Below are 15,316 nucleotides of genomic sequence, written 5' to 3' on the forward strand. Positions count from 1 at the left end.
ATTCTCTCTCTCCCTCTCCTTCTGCTTCCCCCTACTCATGTGCGCTCTCGTTCTCTCTCTCTCTAAAAAGGAACTGATCAAATGATCAAAGAGAAAAAAGAGAATGCAAATAAATACACAGTGAAAATGAGAACAGTAAACAGAACAATTTTTTTTTCAAGATTTTATTTATTTGAGAGCGAGCAAGAGAGAGAACACAAGTGGGGGGAAGGGCAGAGGGAGAGGTAGGCTCCCAGCTGAGCAGGGAGCCTGGTGCAGGGTTTGATCCCAGGACTTCAGGAGCACGAAGACAGAACAAATTTTAAAAATATTAATAAATGACTATGTGCCAATAAATTTGAAAATGTAGACAAAGTGGATGAATCTATGGAATATAATCAAATGCCGACGTACCACAGAGAGAAAAATAAAACTAAAATATCTAAATATCTGTAGAAGAAACTTCAGTGGTAATCAATGATTTCCCCCTGTACGAGGCTCCAGGACTAGGTCTACATGATTTCTGGATGAGACTTCTCAAACTTTCGAAGAACAGGCAAGCCCTATTTTATATGAGCTGATCCATGTAATAGAAAGAAAAGGGGGAGAAGGCAAAAAAAAATAGCTAAATTTTAATGAGGTCAATAGTCCCTTGATTCCAAAATAAATGATACAAAAGATTTTAAGCATTTTTCACTTATGAGCACACGAGCACATAACAAAATAAAAGATTATCCAGTCAAATAAACAATGCGTTGGAAAAGATGTTATCAATTACCAATTAGAGTTTTTAACAGAAGGATGGTTTAACATTAGGAAATCTATTAGTGTGATTCAGCACATTAATGAATTTAGGAAGAAATCACATGATTATCTCAACAGTTACAGAAATACTTTGATAAATTTCATTACCTGATTTTTTTTAAGTCTCAGAAAACTTGATAAAGGATATGTACCAAGAATCTGTAGAAAGCATCAATGCAAATGCATTACTTTTAAGATCGGGAACCATTTAAGGTTTCTCATGATCACTGTATTAAATCATGAAGGGCAAGGGCAGGTGAACTTATGCAGCATTAAAGAATATTAAGCAGCTGGACGACACAATCTGATCTGAGGATGGAAAAGATCACTCTTGAGTGTGGAAGATGAAGTACAGCGGTGACTACACAGGCGAGTCTTTTCATCATCTAGGTGAGAAAAGAGGAGATCCTGAGTCAAGTAACAAAGATGCCAGCAAGCCTTAAGGTGGGGGAAGAGATGTTAGGATGTGCACTTGAAAGGATTTGCTAATATTTCACATCTAGATTTGGGGAGCAGGTGAGGGAAACCCATCACGATTAACTGAGTTGCTGGTTCAGATCACTTGAGTTTGGGTGAACGGGTGCCGTATACAGAACACAGAACTGCACACGTGTGTCACACACGTGCAGTGGCATCTAGCCGCCTAGGTGTTTGTTCTTCTCCAAGGGAACACAGTGCCCTGGTGCAGAAGCAGGTGATTGGATTCAGAATTAGAAACTCAGCAAGTCCGGTCCAACGTCACAGAACAGAGAAAAGTAAGTTCCAGAGAAAAGCCAGTTTTCTTTTGGAAATGTTGGAACTGAACTACTTATATAACATGAAGGTGGGCTGCTTAATGGCCATTTGGAAATACAGATTTTGTGCTGAGGGCAAACTGGCTCAAAAATATGTGCTTGCAAGTCGTTCCTGATAGGCCATAACCCGGGCTGCTGGAGTAAGAGGATGATAAGAAAGTCCAACACACATGTCTATTGATTACGAGCCCTTAGGGAAAATGAAGAAGGGGAAGGAATGGTTAAGCAGAAGAAGAATGGTGGAGTAGAATTCAAGACAGTGGGGAATATAAATATATATATATATGTATATATATATATATTTAAGATTTTATTTATTTGACAGAGAGAGAGCGGCAGGCAGAGGGAGAAGCAGGCTCCCTGCTGAGCAGGGAGCCCCATGTGGGACTTGATCCCAGAACCCTGGGATCATGACCTGAGCCGAAGGCAACCACTTAACCAACTAAGCCACCCAGGCGTCCCGAGTTGAGACTCTTAAAGCGGCCAAGCAGCAAATGACTGAAGAGCACCTATTCAACTGAATACTCAGAAATCTCGATTAATCTTAATGAGAACAGGTTCACTCGAATAGCGGAGGCAGAAACCACACCGCATCCGGCTGAGACGGAAATGAAGAAATGATGAGAGCAAGTGGAGCCTAACTGTTCAAGAATCTCCCGTGGTGAAGGAAGAGTAATATAAAAGCCAGTATGTAGAGAGCATTTTTAAAGGAAAGGATCTGAGCATGTTTATAAGCAGATGGGATGGAGCTAGTGGAGCAACGAAAGACAGTAAGCAGAAAGGTAAGGATCGAGATCCTTGAAGATGGCGGACGTGGTCATGAGCCCCAGCACTGGCAGGAGGAGACGCAGCTCTTCTTCCAAGAGAGCAGGGATCTTTGTCCATTTTGTTCATCGAGGACTCATAAACATCTCTAACAGTGCCTAGAATGTAGTGGGTGCCAAGTACATATCTGTGGAATGACCGTTACTGAAGAGAAAAGGAAGTAAAAAATGGGGACACGGGGTTGCCTGGGTGACTCAGTCGGTTAAGCATCTGACTCTTGGTTTTGGCTCAGTTTGTGATCTCAGGGTCATGAGATGGAGCCCCATGTCAGGCTCCATGCTCAGCTCAGAGTCCGCTTGAGATTTTCTCTCTTCCTCCCCCTCTGCACACCCCCCCACACACTCACATTCTCAAATAAATAAATAAATAAATAAATATTTTTTTTTAAAAATGAAGACACATTGGCTGGGGTAGTATGAGAAGAGTTGAATGAGTGATCCAGCACATGACCTTTGTATTTTTCTTTTCTTTTTTTAAGATTTTTATTTATTTATTTGACAGACACAGCGAGAGAGAGAACACCAGCAGGGGGAGAGGGAGAGGGAGAAGCAGGCTTCCTGCTGAGCAGGGGGCCCAATGTGGGGCTCAATCCCAGGACCTTGGAATCATGACCTGAACCTAAGGCAGACGCTTAATGACTGAGCCACCCGGGCGCCCCGACCTTTATATTTCTAAACACTAGGAGTCAGGATCAGCTGATAGAAAGGACAAAGGCAGAAACAGAGTGAAGGTTTGAGATAGTTGCTGTAGACTATGGAAGCGGGCAGCTGATGAGAGAGGACGAGCTAAAGATTTGCTGGGGACCAGCCATGAATGTACATTACACGTGTGTAGTAGCATCGAGCCACCTAGGTGTTTCTTTCGGTTCAAGAGGACATAGTGCCCTGGCTGTAAAAGTAGGTGACCGGATGGATTCAGAATTGTAAACTCAGTGACTCTGGTCCACCAGAGGCCATTTAACCAGAGGTGCGACACTGACAGTGGAATAGCAGAAGTCATGACTTCCGTGAGCAAGGACAGGAGAATGACAGAACTGAAGAGGGGAATGACAAACTACAAAACAAGGGAGGAGGGACCCAGGACCAGGTGTGAGGTTAAGGAACAGGAAGAGAAGGGCAAGAGATGTGAGACCAAGAGCAATCGCCTATCTTTTCCTCCCTCCTCAGTTCATCTACGAACCACTTTCAGACTAATCTCTTGATGGTTTAACTCTGATCTCATCACTACCTTGTTTATGTACTTCAAAAGCTCCCCCGCTGCTCACCAAATTCAATCTCCATTCCTCCAGTGCTCAATGGTCCTCCCTGATTTGGCATCAAGCTACCATCTCACCACGCATCCCTTCCTATACTCGTCTACCTGCACCACTCGCCCCCCCTTGAAGCAGCAAACTTGCCTCATTCTACTGCTTGAAAGCTTTTGTTCAACTCACTATACCTCCTTACAGTTGTCAGATTTGGCAAGTAAAAATACAGGATGCCCAGTTAAACTTGGGTTTCAGATAAAGAATAATTTTTTCAATATAATATCTCAAGCAAAATCTGTACTTAACTAGCAATCTTATCCTCCACTCCCAACAATACATTTCAAAAGCACACTTTAATGTCACACTCGAATGTCCCCTCCATCACGAAGTCTTCTTTCCTCATCCCTCAAAAGCATATTCCTTCCTTAGTTCAGTCAACAAGTATTTACTATGCTAAGTTCCTCGAGTCAAAACCCAACAAGGAATACTTGTCTGCTCAGAACTGCCTCATTCGAGAGGCCCAGAGAGGAATGAGCAGACATTTAACAATAGAGAAGTGGTAACAATGGGCCATGTGAGCAAAAACGAAGCACAGGCCTTCCCGTATTTGCGCTATGGACACGTATGAACACTTTGAAAAAAGAGACATGACACTCGAAATTTAGAACAGACCATTCCTTCAAAAAATCTATTCGGATAAACTCTACCAAATGCAATTTCTTCTTTTGTAATGACTTCTGGCTTGACATGACAGAGACACCATTTAGCCAATTTTTTCAAAGGAAGAATGTCTTTGTGTAATGGAAATATAATGAGGGTCCAGTGAACGGTCGACTGGTGCGGACAGATTAAAACAGCGTTAGAATGCTACATCCTACTGAAGAGCGACAGACTCACCACGCGCTGAGCTGCTATCAGCGCTGCTAAGGTACTCCGCCCTGGCGCTCCCGGGGCGCAGAAGGAAACTCGGACTTTGCTTCCCTTGACGCTCATCCCATCGGCCGCCTGCTGAACCTCCTCGGCATGCTCCGCAGAGGTATATTCCACCACTGCAAAGCCGCCGACGTAACTGCCTTCATCCTGCGCAAGCTGATTCGACACATTTCGTTAAAAGGTGAGTTCTAATATGCAGTTAGAAATATTTATGTTCAGTATAGAATTTTCAAACTCAACGACAAATGTATCAGAGCATGATACTGGTGAAAATATATTCTTTCTCTCTAAAATTATAAGTTTCCTAGCTGTGGGGTGCCTGGCTGGCTCAGTTGGGAGAGCAGGCGACTCTTGATCTTGGGGTCGTGAGTTTGAGCCCCAAGCTGGGTGTAGAGATTACTTTTTAAGTGAATAAGTAAACAAATAAATAAATAAAAATAAAAGTTCACTAGTTGCTTACAGTCCTTCCTGAAGATAGGATGATAAACAAGATTCCGTCAGGTTTCTTTTTAATTGATTTTCTAATTTATTTTAAAAGTCAAAGCTCAAGGGGCGCCTGGGTGGCACAGCGGTTAAGCATTTGCCTTCGGCTCAGGGCGTGATCCCGGCGTTATATGATCGAGCCCCACGTCAGGCTCCTCCTCTATGAGCCTGCTTCTTCGTCTCCCACTCCCCCTGCTTGTGTTCCCTCTCTCGCTGGCTGTCTCTATCTCTAATAAATAAATAAAATCTTTAAAAAAAAAAAAAAGTCAAAGCTCAAATGATAATATTCCCTCTATATTAAGAAAGATGTATAATTGATAATTTAGACATAGAAAAATATGGAGACACAATAACTAAACTTTCTTTAAAATAAATTTACCAGATACATGGACAATGAAAGATACTGAACAATTATTTGACCACATATCTATGTAAATTAAAGTTCGTACTATCAAGAGAAGAAAAGTAGAAGGAACCATATTCAACTTTTAATTCAATAATTTAGGCAGATCTCAGGAATTTGGTCAAGTATTCCAGATCAAACTTAATTTGGGAAAACGGTGCCTCGGGGTTTGTTAAAATGCCTATGTAACACACAAGCTTTATTTCTGAATGTGGCCTAAATAAACTCCTGCAATGTAGAACTTGATTTATTTCCAGTCACCCACCTGTAAGAGTGTAAAGGAAGATACTAAAGTCCTGGATCTGTAAAGACTGGTACAAAGAGCAAAAATAAGAACAAAATAAGACACTAAAAAGTTTCTAAGTTTTGAGTATGTCTGAATTATCTTAAACACATTCACACGATAAAGTGGTAAATGTGATAAAATTCAGCATGGTATGTCTTTAAGAAGACACATCTACAACACTTCTATGGATTTCACATCTCATAAGTTAATATTGCAATTAAAGAATTTCTCAGTCTTTTTTAGTTTTTATTTCTGAAGTTTTACTTTCTTATATCGTTAGATCAAATTTCTATTTTTCCTTCACATTCTTCCTTCTTTTTAAAACTATTCTGAAATGTCTTTTCTTCCACAAATTTTTTCCAATCACATGACAGAAAGGGAAAACATCTACCTCTTCCAAACATTTCCCCTAGAACCCCATTCCTCTTGTAATCCAAACCAGATATTAAAATCAGATTTGTAAAAGCCATCAGTCTTTTGTGTCCCTTGATCACAAGATAAGAGACTATCTTCAAGATAGTCCATGTCAACCTACCAAGCAAAAGAGCCTGAATTTCATAGATCCACTGATAAATGCATCATAAAGTTATTTTATTAATCTTTTGAGAACTTTTAAAACACTTATTATTCTTGGTTCATTATAACTTTCATACCTATATAAATTATAATACCATTTTAATTCTTTCAAAAGACAAAATCATCTAAGTCCACAGCATCAGTAGTTTTAAAGAGGAATATTTCAGTTCGGTAGGAAAGCCATTCAAATATGTAATGGTCTGACTTCTGATCTAGTTAATTTTCCATTATTTTGAAACATTTTAATAGAAGCTAAATGGTCACTCACAAATAATATAACAAACATTTTTCTACCACTGGAGACCTAGATTGGAGAATCTCTCATGTACCTTCTAACTCTGGGATTCATAATTCAGATAAAAGTTGTGATAAATGGGTTTTCCCCTCAAAGACCTCAACTACAGCTACAAAGAATTTGTTTGACCACAGAATATCACTGTGTAATTTTAGTATCCAAGAAAAGGATATGGATTAGATATCACCATCTATCACCTTTCAATAACTGGGCAAAGATTTGATAAAAGATCTGTCACAAAATTTTCTAATTTTATGATGCTCTTAGGTGGTTTCTTTGATGCGTATATTGGGATTGGAGAAATAGAAATGTAAGAGAAAGATAGTAGCATTAATCTATTATTTATATAATTATAGTTATATGTATTATATATAGTTATGTATAATCTTTTTTATATATTATACAATAAAATATATATTTATATAAATATATGATACGTAATACAGCATATATAGTTATATATTATATATGGTTATGTGTGTGTAGTTATATAACTATACATATATAACTATATATATGTAACTATATAACTACATATATATATATATATATATATATATATATATATATAAATAAAACTGTAACAACTCCAAACTTTCTAGTGTAATAGTAGAGGCTCAACAAATGTATGATTAAAGAAAAAGGGTGGCGTGGTGGGGGCAGGGAATAGGGGATAAGAAGAAAAGGAGGGAGGAGAGAAGAGAGGTAAGGAAGAAATTAAGGGAAGCAAGAGAGACAAAAGTTCATCAACTGCTACTGAACACCTACAAGGGAAGGAGCTTTATACGGTATATATTTTTGTCTATTTAGCAGAATATATTTAACTTTACTGATCAAGTACATGGAAATTCTTACCAGTGTGGTCAGTTTTCAGGATCTTCTCTAAACGTCTCACCATGATCCCATTAAGACAGAAGTATACATTCTTTTTAAACCTCATAATACTTTCCTATCTTCCATTACATTACTCTTTATACAGGATTTCTAATTATTTGCTTGTCAGTACCTTCCACAAAATTGTAAGGTATGGAGAGAGTATGTTTCTATTCTTTGTATTTCTAACTTTCAGCAATATAGTGTCTGGCACAGAGAAGATAATAAGTAAAACATGGATGGATGAATGGATCAATGGATGAAGGCTCAACAAATGGATAGAATGAGGTGAATGAGTAAGTGATGGGTTTGCTAAGACATACTTAACTAATAATATAGGTTGACTCATCCACAAAAGGAACTGAACTAAAGTTTAAAATGATCTTAAAGTCTTTGTTGCAGACTAAAGAAGACTTACATTATCCATTGTGATATTCACACAGGTATAATAAATTTGTAAGTGCATGTAGAATACATAGGCAGAAATTTTCAAGTATTTCAAATGATACCTTAAGAATACATACCTGGCAAAACACAGGTTTATGTATATTGGAAAAAAATTGCAACAGCTCCTCTGAATCCCTGTAGTCACTAGGGAGTTTATCTATACAAAGGCACTTAGAATGAATGAGCTCTGCGGCCAATAGATTAACATCCATCCATTGTGCAAACAGAGCTGATGTTCCCAATTGTTTACCCAATAACTCCAATCTAGCCTTTGCAGCAAAGTCCTTTTTCATGTATTCCACAAATCCATAGCCTTTGGAATGGCCAGTAACTTCACTGTAGACTAGAAAACATCTCTCGATATTTCCATAAGCGCGAACAAGTTCTTCAAACTCTTCTAATGTAAAAGAAGTGGGCAAGTTGGTAATACACAGCAAAGCATCTGTTGGCTGGAGCTGAACAATTAAGTCCTTTCCTCGAAAAGAATATTGATGAAACATCTGAATTGCACTCTGGGCTTGCTCCCCATTCAGTAAGGTAACAAAAGCTAGAAGATAACAAAATGAAATAATTTTCTAAGCCAGTATTTTCAAATTTTTTGACTCTGACCCACAGTAAGGAATTTATTTTGATCTGTGACTCGGTACACACATACACGTTTCTGAAACAGAAGTATCGAGAACTAATACTCCTACCACATGTAATGCACTCTGAAATTTCTATTCTATTTCATGGTGTTTTTTAATACTGACACTAACCACTTAACTAATTTCACGACCAGTGATTCAAATAAAAGTATAGGAATTATATTAGGAGTTGCATGGGGCGCCTGGGTGGCTTAGTCAATTGGGTTTCTGCCTTTGGCTCCGGTCATGATCCCAGAGTTCTGGGATCGAGCCCCACGTTAGGCCCCCTACTTGGAGGGGAGTCTGCTTCTCCCTCTGCCCCTCACCCATTAATGCTCTCTTTCTCTCTCTCCCTCTCTCTCGCAAATAAATAAAATTTTTTAAAAAAAGGAGTTCCGCTATAAGATACTACAATGTTCTGTTTTTTATTTTTACACTGTTTTCAAACTACATAAAGATTATATTTTTCCCAACTACATGTTATGCAAAATTTTGTGAAGTCTTAAAATTTTTCTTTCATATTGAAGCACCTAAATTCATATAGCAAATATTAACAGACACAAAGTGAGAAACTGACAGTTATACAATAATACTAAGGGACTTTAACATCTCACTTACATCAGTGGATAGATCATCCAGGCAGAAAATCAATAAGGAAACAGTGTCTTTGAATAACACATTAGAGCAGATGGACTTAACAGATATATACAGAACATTCCATCCAAAACCAACAGAGTGTACATTCTTTTCAAGTTCACATGGAACATTCTCCAGAATAAATCAAGTTTTGATAAATTTAAGAAAACTGAAATCCTATCACATATACTTTCTGATTACAATGGTATAAAACAAGAAATAAATCACAAGAAAAAAAAGCAAAAACCCCCCACAAACATGGAAGCTAAATAACATGCTACTAAACAGCCAATGGGTGAATAAAGAAATCAAAGAGGAAATTAAAAAATACATGAAGACAAATGAAAATAAAAGCACAATGGTCCAAAATCTTTGGGACACAGCAAAAGCAGTTCTAAGAAGAAGATTTAAAGGGATACAGGCCTACCTCAAAGAACAAGAAAAATCTCAAACCATCTCACCTAACACCTAAAGGAAAAGTAAGATCAAAGCCCAGAGCCAGTAGAAGGAAGAAAATATTAAGATCAGAGCAGAAATAAATTAGGGACTAAAAGAACAATAGAAAAGATCAATGAAACCAAGAGTTGGTTCTTCGAAAAGATAAACAAAATTGTTAAACCTTTAACCAGACTCATCAAGGAAAAAAAAAAAAGAATACAAATAAAATCAGAAGTAAAAGGGGAATTAACAACCAACACCACAGAAATATGAAAGATTATGAGAATACTACAAAAAATTATATGCCAACAAATTGGACAACCTAGAAGAAATGGATAAATTTCTAGAAACCTATCACCTTCTAAAATTCAATCAGGAAGAAACAGAAAATCTGAACAGACCAATTACTAATAACAAAGTTGATTTGGTAACCAAAAACCTCCAACAAACAGAAGTCCAGGACCAGATTGCTTTACAGGTTTATTCTATCTTTCATTTAAGCAAGAATTAATACCAATTGTCCTCAAACAATTTCAAAAAAAAAAAAAAATAGAAGAGGAAGGAAAGCTTCCAAATACATTCTACAAGGCCAATATTACCCTGATACAAAAACCAGAGAGAGACACTATGAGAAAAGAAAATTACAGACCAATATTCCTGGTGAACACAGATGCAAAAGTCCTCAGCAAAATATTAACAAGTGTATTCAGCAATACATTGAAAGGATCATTCACCTAGATCAAGTGGGATTTATTCCAGGGATGCAGGGAGGTTCAATATTCACAGAATCAATCAATGTGATAAACACATTAACAAAACAAAGAATAAAAAAATCATATGATCATCTCAATACATGCAGAAAAGACATTTGACAAAATTCAACATCGTTCATGATAAAAACTCTCAACAACATGTGTTTAGGGGATACCTTAAACTATTTAAGGTCATTCACGAAAAACCCACAGCTAACATCATACTCACTGGTAAAAAAACAAAGCCTTTTTCTCTAAGATTAGAAACAAGACAATAATGTCCATTCTTTTTATTCAATATAGTCCTGCACGTCCTAGCCACAGGAATTAGACAAGAAAAATAAATAAAATTCATCCAGATGGGTAAGGAAGAAGTTAAACTGTCACTATTTGCAGATGACATGATACTATACATAGAAAACACTAAGGATTCCACCAAAAACTATTAGAATAAATGAATTCAGTAAAGCTGCAGGATTCAAAATAATACACAGAAAACAGTTGCCTTTCTGTACACTAATAATGAAGTAGAAGGAAAGAGAAAGAAAACAATCTCACTTATAATTGCACCAAAAAGAATAAAATGCCTAGGAATAAATTTAACCAAGCAGGTAAAAGACCTGTACTCTGAAAACTAGGATAATGATGAAATTGAAGATGGCACAAACAAATGGAAAGATATCCCATGCTCCTGGGCTGGAAGAACCAATACTGTCAAAATGTCCACACTGCCCAAAGCAATCTACAGATTTAATGCAATCTCTAACAAAATACCATCAACATTTTTCACAGAACTAGAACAAATAATCCTAAAATTTATATGGAACCTCAAAGGACCTCAAAAAGCTGAAGCAATCTTGAGAAAGAAGAACAAAGCTGGAAGTATCACAATCCCAGATTTCAAGATCTACTACAAAGCTGTAATAATCAAAACAGTTTGGTACTGGCACAAAAATAGACACATAGATCAATGAAACAGAGCCCCCCCCCCCAAATAAACACATACCCATATGGTCAATTAATCTACAACAAAGGAGATAAGAATATATAATGGGAAAGACAGTCTTTTCAACACATGGTGCTGGGAAAACTAGACAGCGACATGCAAAAGAATGAAACTGGATCACTTTCTTACACCATACACAAAATACACTCAAAGTGAAATAAGACCTAAATGTGAGACCTGAACCCATAAAACTCCTAATGGTTGGGAAAAAAAAAAAGGCAATGATCTCTTGGACATCACCCTCAGCAACATATATATGGATATGTCTCCTTAGGTAAGGGAAACAAAAGCAAAAATAAGCTACTAAGCCTACACAAAAATAATTTGCCCAGCAAAGGAGAACATCAACAAAACAAAAAGATAACCTAACGAATGGGAGAAGAGGTTTACAAATGATGCATCTGATAAAGGACTGATATCCAAAACATATAAAATTATATCACTCTACACCAAAAAAAACCAAAAAAAAAAAAAAAAAAACCCAATCTGATTAAAAAATAGGCAGAGGACCTGAATAGACATTTCTCCAAAGAAGACATCCAGATGGCCTACAGATACATGAAAGATGCTCGACGTCACTCATCGTCAAGGAAATGCACATCAAAGTCACAATGAGATGCTACTTCACACCAGTCAGAATGGCTAGTGTCAAAAAGACAAAGAAATAACAAGGTTTGACGAGGATGAGGAGAAAAGGGAACCCTCATGCACTGTTGATAGGAATGTAAATTAGTGCAGCCACTGTGGAAAACAGTATGGAGGTTCCTCAAAAAATTAAAAATAGAATTACCATATGATCCAGTAATTCCACTACTGGGTATTTACTCAAAGAAAATAAAAACATTAATTTGAAAAGATATATTCACCCCTGTTTACTGCAGCATTATTGACAACAATGAAGATATGGAAGCAACCCAAGTGTCCATTAATGGATGAATAGATAAAGAAATTATGGTGTATATATACACAACACAATATTACTTGGCCATAAAAAAAAGGATGAGACCTTGCCATTTGCAACCACATGGACAGACCTAGAGGGTATAACACTACGTAAAATAAGTCAGAGGAAGACAAATACCCTATGATTTCACTAACGTGTGGAATCTAAAAAACAAATGAATAAACGAAACAAACAACAGGCACCTGACTGGCTCAGTCAGTAGAGTATGTGACTCTTGATCCTGGGGTCATGAGTTTGAGCCCCACGTTGGGCAGAGACTTCACTTAAAAAAACAAAAACAAACAAATACAAGAACAAACTGGTTGCCTGAGGGGAAGTGGGGGGGATGGGTGAAATATATAAAGGGAATGAAGAGGTACGAATTCCAGCTATGAAACAAGTGATGGAGATGAAAAGTACAGCATAGGGAAATACAGTCCATAATACTGAATGTTGTGTGAGGACAGATGGTGACTACACTTACTGCGGTGAGCACTGGCTAATGTATAGAATTGTGAAATCAATATATTGCACACCTAAAAAAAATGAATATAACACTGTATGTTAATTATACTTCAATAAAAAAAACTGAAGGATGCCAAGCCTATAAAATTTATTACATCATAACATATAATATTAGAAAATTCTTTATAAAAATAATGTCTCTAGTGACATACATTTTAATGATGTGATTATAATTTAGGATACCAATGTTATCTTCAGAAAATACATGGTGTGAATAGCATTTATATGATTTAATGCTTAAGAATTTCAGAGATTATTTTAAGAATGAAAAGACAGTGAGCTTGTTTAATAATGCACACATTTAGAATCAAAATGAAACCAGGTGCTTAAAATTGAAATCTTACCTGTTCGCTTATTTCTGTCCACATAACAATACTTTAACTCATAGTCTTGTAATAAATCATGAACTTCCTGAAAGAGACAAAACATGAATTCAAATAAACACACAAATGCAGTTAGTGGATAATCCAGCTGTACTAGCTGTACAACTACAACCACTACCACCACCATCTGCCACGTGGAAAACCTTTCATGGATCTCCATTATTTGTTTAACCTAAAGGCATCCCAGGCGCACCAAAGACGACATCAACCTACCTCCCCAAGTATATTTCCCAGTCCAGAACCTGCACATAGATCGTGTTTCTGCTCCATGGGCATTCACTGTTTCACCAGGATGCCATGCACAGTCCTCACTCTGAATCTCTACTCACGCTGGTACCTCGACCTTGCATGGTGCAAAGATACACTGAAGTTCCTACACTTCACCTGAAATCGCATGCATCTTTTGAAATCCCAGCTCAAATAATCTTCCATGAAGTTTTTTCCAATTTTATTTATTTATTATGATTGAGAGAGAGAGAGAGCGGGCAAGCAGTTGGGGGGGGGGGGCACGGAAGAGAGAGAGGAAGAGAGAATCCCAAGCAAGCTCCACGCTCAGCACAGAGCCCAACGCGGGGCTCGATCTCAGCACCCTGAGATCATGACCTGAGCTGAAATCAAGAGCCGGATGCTTAACCAACTGAGCCACCCAGCCACCCCAAGTTTTTTTTCCAATTCTTTTCTGTGGGATAGGACCGCTACCACCTCTATGCTAACAATGGTCATACTTTATTTGTGCCTGTCTTACAGAAATAATACTAAATATTTCTCATTGTATACTACACATACTGAATTTTTAACAAGTAATACACTTGTAGATACCATAGTACCAGCAAAGAGAATAAATACAGGTAGACTGCAAACCTAGAGATCCCTGGGTATGAAAACAATAACCACCACCAAGGCACATGTGTAATTCAATTTACTTCCTCTTGGCTCCCCAGGGGGGGCCTGTTCGTTCTGCTTCCATTATTAATCCAGTCTGAACTCGTTTCTTCCGATATAACTTTCACCCACCTGGGGTCCTAAAAAAGCAGGTTTCTATTCCTAATCATTCCTGTTAAATTGATAATACTTGAGTACAGGAACTATATTTCATAGGGCTGTATATAACCTGTATTGCTTTACAAATGTTAGGCACTCAAATATATGCTAAAGTGAATACAATTGTTTTGTCATTGAATTGATATTTGGCCTTGGACGATTTACTCATAATACACAACAGATGGAATTATTATTTTCTCAAGGAACTGGACTATCACGTAGGTGGACATTCTGATCCTAGATTGGAAAGTTATAGCCAACTGTTCTATCTTCCGTATGAATAAATTAAACATACACAAATGCCAGTATGTTAAGTTCACAATAGAAACTAACTCAATAATAATTCTTATTATAGTTATTATTATAGTTGTTTCATTTAGCTTTCACTTAGTTCCGGAGCACTGAAATCACCCTTTTTTATTAAAAATCAGAAAACCAGGCCTGACGCTGACAGGGCTACCTGACACAAAGTGCATACTCTTGACTCTTGATCTTTGGGTCATGAGTTCAAGCCCCATGTTGGGTGTAGAGATTACTTAAAAATAAAATCTTAAAAAAAAAAAAAACCTTTATAGAAAAATAAATAAATAAAAATCAGGAAACCACAAAACAAAATCAACTAACTCACTGAGTGGAGATTCACCAGTCTGGCACCCTTAACCCCTATACCATACTACCATATTCCTCCCAGAATTAACTAAATACAGTATACTACTACTAATAGTTATAAAAACAATATCATTAGTGGCCTAATAAGTGATCATATGGAAATGGAAAATAAATAAGTGGACAGTTACAAGTTGAGACATATTTTCCCTTTTAACACGATGCAACGGGGAAAAGAATGATATAATGGACAAAGTATAAAAACAATGCTGGGTGGAAAAAAAAATCACCTATGATTAGAAATTAGAGAAAGGTAAAGTTGATAATTTAGTATTCTCTATTAGTAAGTCAATATGAGATATGTTTTAAAATATATGTACTACCAATTTCATAAAATAGGGTTTGATGAATTATAC

At 37.1% G+C, this 15,316-nt stretch overlaps 1 protein-coding gene across 2 annotated transcripts in view; it reads right to left on the reverse strand.

Annotated features, from left to right (window-relative positions):
* The window catches only part of RAVER2 (ribonucleoprotein, PTB binding 2), a 91,221-nt gene that overhangs the window by 58,129 nt on the left and 17,776 nt on the right, over nucleotides 1-15,316 (reverse strand). For both annotated transcript variants that reach the window (XR_008958811.1, XM_026497435.4), the window contains exons 2-4: nucleotides 13,215-13,281; nucleotides 8,022-8,491; nucleotides 4,546-4,737 (exon numbers count right to left, since the gene is read on the reverse strand). Coding sequence is in view for 1 of the 2 variants with exons in the window: in XM_026497435.4 (XP_026353220.2) it covers nucleotides 4,546-4,737; nucleotides 8,022-8,491; nucleotides 13,215-13,281 (729 nt within the window). In the remaining variant the exon portion in view is untranslated. The remainder of the gene's footprint in view (nucleotides 1-4,545; nucleotides 4,738-8,021; nucleotides 8,492-13,214; nucleotides 13,282-15,316) is intronic.

This window comes from Ursus arctos, unplaced genomic scaffold, assembly GCF_023065955.2.
Source record: "Ursus arctos isolate Adak ecotype North America unplaced genomic scaffold, UrsArc2.0 scaffold_12, whole genome shotgun sequence".
In the NCBI taxonomy this organism is placed as follows: Eukaryota; Metazoa; Chordata; class Mammalia; order Carnivora; family Ursidae; genus Ursus; species Ursus arctos.